Genomic DNA, 4,538 nt, shown 5'->3' with positions numbered 1-4,538 from the left:
GCAGAATTGTCAGTGTAAATGCGGTGGTTTTTGTTTTTTGTTGTTTTTTTAAAAGACTAATTAGCCAACCTAATTAAAACAAGAGTTAATACAAACCACAGGCTTTGTTTTTAACCTAATTAAAGTTGAATTACTGCTAGTAACATCTCATCAACATATCTATAAATAGAATACTGTTTTATGTCCATAAAGCAAACCCAACCTGCATTTTAATCATCAATCATATTTTAATTACATAATCTGACGCCAAATGACACAGTCAGACTTGGTATATAGATATTTTCAGACTGAGCTACTATACTTGTATTACGTAAGAACCAGCGCTTATCCAAAATGAAACGCATTCATGCTACTGAACACTTACGTAAATAAACAGAATCGTCGTTTCGACGTCTTTGATTCTCGTAATTGACCAATCACTGATAAATGAGTTATTGTATCGACAGTTACCATGGTGTCACGCTCTCTTTAAAGACTTTAGATTGGAAAGTAGATTTTGGTTCCTCTATAGTGACATTTCGATGTCTATATTTTCAGATATAAATTGCCGGAGTCTAAGTCAGCCAATTCATAATAACTATAGTAGTGGAAATAACGACCATCGAACACAATCTATCCTTGGATTAGGCCCCACTTTTAGCTTGAGAAGCACCGAAAGAAACCATGGATCAAATCTTTTATCAACTTCAGACACCAAACCAAAAACAAAGCCGCGACACAGACAACATCATTTTACCTCTTATTCTCCAAAAATTTCAGGTGCACTTGGACAAAGCAAGCTGTCTAGGCGCCATGAACAACAGTATCCAATATCCTTGAAGTTCGGTGCCCCCGTTAAAGCAAATGCGCCAGCTACTATTGAAAAAGCGAGATTTGTTCAAGAGAGCGCAAACAGAAATAATGCAGGGGGACCGCTGCCAAAAATAGGACCAGAGCCGAACAATGCTAACACAAAGAAAGTACAAAATCCCTCGCCACCTAGAGTCATTAAGGTGAAGCAACCGAAACTGAACAGCCCAGCTAATAGCAACCCATCACCAAACCAACCAGAACCAGTTAGTACTAACAATAACTCACCAGCTCAACCCAAACCAACACCTCAACAGACCTCTCCATCTAATCCATCTCCAAAGAACGTCCAAAAAGCAGTATCACCGGTAGCTGACCAATCAAATCTCGGTAATGCCCAAAAGTCACCTGTTCCAACTGCTTCCGCTAAAGTGGCTAACTCGGCTAACAACCCATGGTTTGGTGCCAACGTCCCTGAACAACTTTCAGGAATAGCGCGACTCTTAATGATGCCAGAACAGTATAGGGAGCGTATATTAAGACTTGGAGCTCTGATTGGTAATCCCTCATTATTTCCAACGCCTGCCAATAATAACATTCCTGGATCGCCCTCTAGTGGTGGGATATCTCCTACCAATAGCACGGGAAATTCATCGAATGCAATGAACCCATTGAATAATCCCATAGGAAACATGATCCAGCGACAGATGGAATTGCAAGAGGCCGGATTAGGTAAATCACAGATTTTCACAAGAAATATTTAACAACGACCAAAATATAGATAAATAGAAATTTATCACATCTTACATCGTGCATACTTTCGGATCTCGTATATAAAATATACCTAGTCAAATAGAAAAGTTGTAAACATCAAATATCTTAGAATGTTTTCCTACAAATTTTATTTTTGCATTCAGAGATCCAAGCAGTCGAAATACCCATCATTTGCAAAGGAATCGTGGCCCCGGCTCCTGGAAACGAAACAGTCCAACAGTTGAAAGCTGATGGAATGAAGGCGGCCCTGACAGCTTTCAGCTTAGGAAAAGGCAAGTTACTTAAGATACAAGGAATACATTTTAGAGATGATAAATCATGCGTAAGAGGAAATCAAACATCGCCTAACTTTAATGTATATATCCGTTTTTCCCATTTCTCTTTACATTTCCTCTGTGCTGACATATTTATATCTCTCATTTGTAGAACTCTCGTATATGGAGGGTGCTGCACTTTGCCACAATAAACTGAAGGAATATCAAGCTTGTGATATTTATTCTAACGTAATGGAGACAACATGTCAACCTAACTTTCCAAACCAATGTAAAGGTGGCATGAAATGTTCTATCTACTCAGGAATGGTTCATGACCTCCTTGGGGTCATCCCTCTCTGCTGTCCGAAGACCGTCCTAGAGGCACGACAAAGTATGTGTGTCATAGTGAACTTCTTGTTGCTTATGAAAACAAATTATTTTTGAAAATGCATGAGGGCGTGAGCGCTGCATGAAAAGTAAGCCAACGTAAATCATTACAGTTCAGACCCTTGCGTTTTGGTGGGTTTTTTTCAAAACTGGTGTTTATTTATTATATATGTATTTACATTCTTCTTCCATTTATGTCGGAATTACCAGCCATTAAAATAAACGTACTACATCTATCTGTATTCATACGCGTATTGTTTACAAAGGAAACATATTTATAAGGAAATGACTACCTTTTACAATTTGTAGCGATATCAAAGGCAAAAACTATGGGAATTATGTATTTACTTAGATATGCAACACTTCATTGTTAGTTTTAGTGCAGACATTGATCTCAGTTTTAATGTGTTTAGAATTGCAGCTTCAATTTCAAACAAAGTGTTATTTCTGATGATTACTCTACCTTTTTTTTCTTTTTTCCAGAAAATATGCTCCATGAAACCGGTATGCTGCCTGCAAATTTGAACATGCCGCTCATTCGTTAAAAAATCATCAAAGAAAAATCATTTATATCAAAGATTTGTATTGCTGATCAAAGCTGTTGTTATGATATAAAGCGCCCAAGCATTTGGATGTATGGGATCGTCCAAAGCTCGACAATAATGAACGCAAAATATTGCAATACTGACTGCATAAAATGACAATATTGACCGGATTAGGCGGGGGAAATTCTTGTATAGTCACATGGTCTGTATGAGAATTTTTGATACCCCTCCCCCTTTCAGTGTTATACAAGGATTATAAAAAGGTATGAAATAAATTTTGTTTGTCACAAAATGAAGTTAGCTATCATTTTTGAAACAGGTTTGTTAGTTTGCAGTACAGCAGTACTGTTAAAACATTCTGAGGTCCAAGGCTTATCTCCTTGTTGATAACATCATTTCATGTCATCAGGTTCCGGTGACGTAACTATGAGATGTCCTCGCGTACGCGTTTGACTTTTTAAAGGAATATATAGAAATAATTCAGGGGTTCCTGCTACAATGAATGAATATATTAAGTCCTAAAGTGTCTGTGGTATAAATTACAGTATATCTACATAAAATATGGATCCCAAGGACTGAACTGCTCTGCCTGCTGTCGGCCTCAGCGTCGGGTAGGTCCTGCTGTTCGTCTTGTACATTCCATAACCGAGGGAAATCTCCTCGTGCTGCCGGAAGTCGCTCCTCAGAAATCTGGGAATAAACAAGTCGTACAGGGAAAGACTCCCCAGATACTTACCCCCCCCCCCCCCCCGTTTTCTTTGAAGGACGGAGAAATGGGTCCAACCAATGGTAATGGTCAGGGTGGGGGCAACACGCCTCTCGGAGGGACTATCCGAGGATACCGGAAAGGGCTCCGACAGGAAAGTCCGAGCCCTGCAGGATCGCACACCCTCTAGCTGAAATGGATAAATAGATCCTCCCACCAGCTCTGAATCCATGTGGGAGCCAAGGTAATCTGATGCCTCTGAACTGTCGGACTTCGGTCCTGAATGAGTCATGTCCCACAAGATCTGTCATAAAGTCCAACTCCGCCCCTTGGATCTAACCTGGGAACCCGAGAAGTTCTCGGCAGACACAGTTCAAGACGCCTCGCTAACTGAGGCACTGTAACAATCTGAAACACCTTCACCGGGCCCACATTGAATAATGCCAGCAGCTGGGGCTTCAATCACGCTGATTTCCTCAGCAACGTCAGTCGGCTCGAGGGCCAAATGTCCCCCACCGTCCGATATGGACTCCTTGGAATTTGACCAAGTTCCAGGGTAAGCCAAGGGGGCAACATCAACTTTTGCTGTTAATGTGCTAAGCTTAGCCACTGTCACAGTGTGGTCCACACTGTATGCATTCTTGAGTAAATTTGGCGCCAGCACCCATGGTTCGGCATCCAAGGCTGATCCTATCCCACTGCCTCCGGAGATAGACACTTCCTCATCTGAGGTGTTGAAAATGCTGGCCATCACCGTGCTCTCCCTAGCATAGGTGTGTGACACCGATGAGACGTCCACGATCTGCTTGATCTGTGGGATGACTAGTCAAATCTTTCAACTCCTTATCCAAACGACAAGGGCATAGGACGACTGAAACAGCTGGGGCCCGGATAGACTTAGTTACTGAAACTTGGGCCTCCCGTCCCTCTCCTGGGCCTCCGAATGTCATGGGGACTTTTTCCTCTCCTAGGGTCATGGTGCCATGCTCCAGGTCTAAATGAGCCTTTTGCTGATGGAGAAAATCCATGCCTAGCAGCATTTGGACCTGTAGGGGGGACATGCAAATCACCACTATGTTCCGT

At 41.6% G+C, this 4,538-nt stretch overlaps 1 protein-coding gene across 2 annotated transcripts in view; it reads left to right on the top strand.

The window, feature by feature from the left end:
• Window positions 1–3,041, top strand: part of LOC125681795 (translation initiation factor IF-2-like) — a 4,556-nt gene extending 1,515 nt beyond the window's left edge. The window contains exons 2-5 of one of the 2 annotated variants that reach the window (XM_048922017.2): window positions 760–1,521; window positions 1,707–1,835; window positions 1,990–2,208; window positions 2,688–3,041. In XM_048922017.2, coding sequence (XP_048777974.1) covers window positions 760–1,521; window positions 1,707–1,835; window positions 1,990–2,208; window positions 2,688–2,749 — 1,172 coding nt within the window. In that variant the 3' untranslated portion in view covers window positions 2,750–3,041. Of the gene's footprint in view, window positions 1–537; window positions 1,522–1,706; window positions 1,836–1,989; window positions 2,209–2,687 lie in introns of both variants that reach the window. The other variant, XM_048922015.2, reaches the window with a different exon arrangement.
• The last annotated feature ends 1,497 nt before the right edge of the window (window positions 3,042–4,538 follow it).

Source organism: Ostrea edulis, chromosome 2, assembly GCF_947568905.1.
Source record: "Ostrea edulis chromosome 2, xbOstEdul1.1, whole genome shotgun sequence".
Classification (NCBI taxonomy): Eukaryota; Metazoa; Mollusca; class Bivalvia; order Ostreida; family Ostreidae; genus Ostrea; species Ostrea edulis.
The sequence above is the reverse complement of the archived record's forward strand: the minus strand, read 5'-3'. Positions and strand labels throughout refer to the sequence as shown.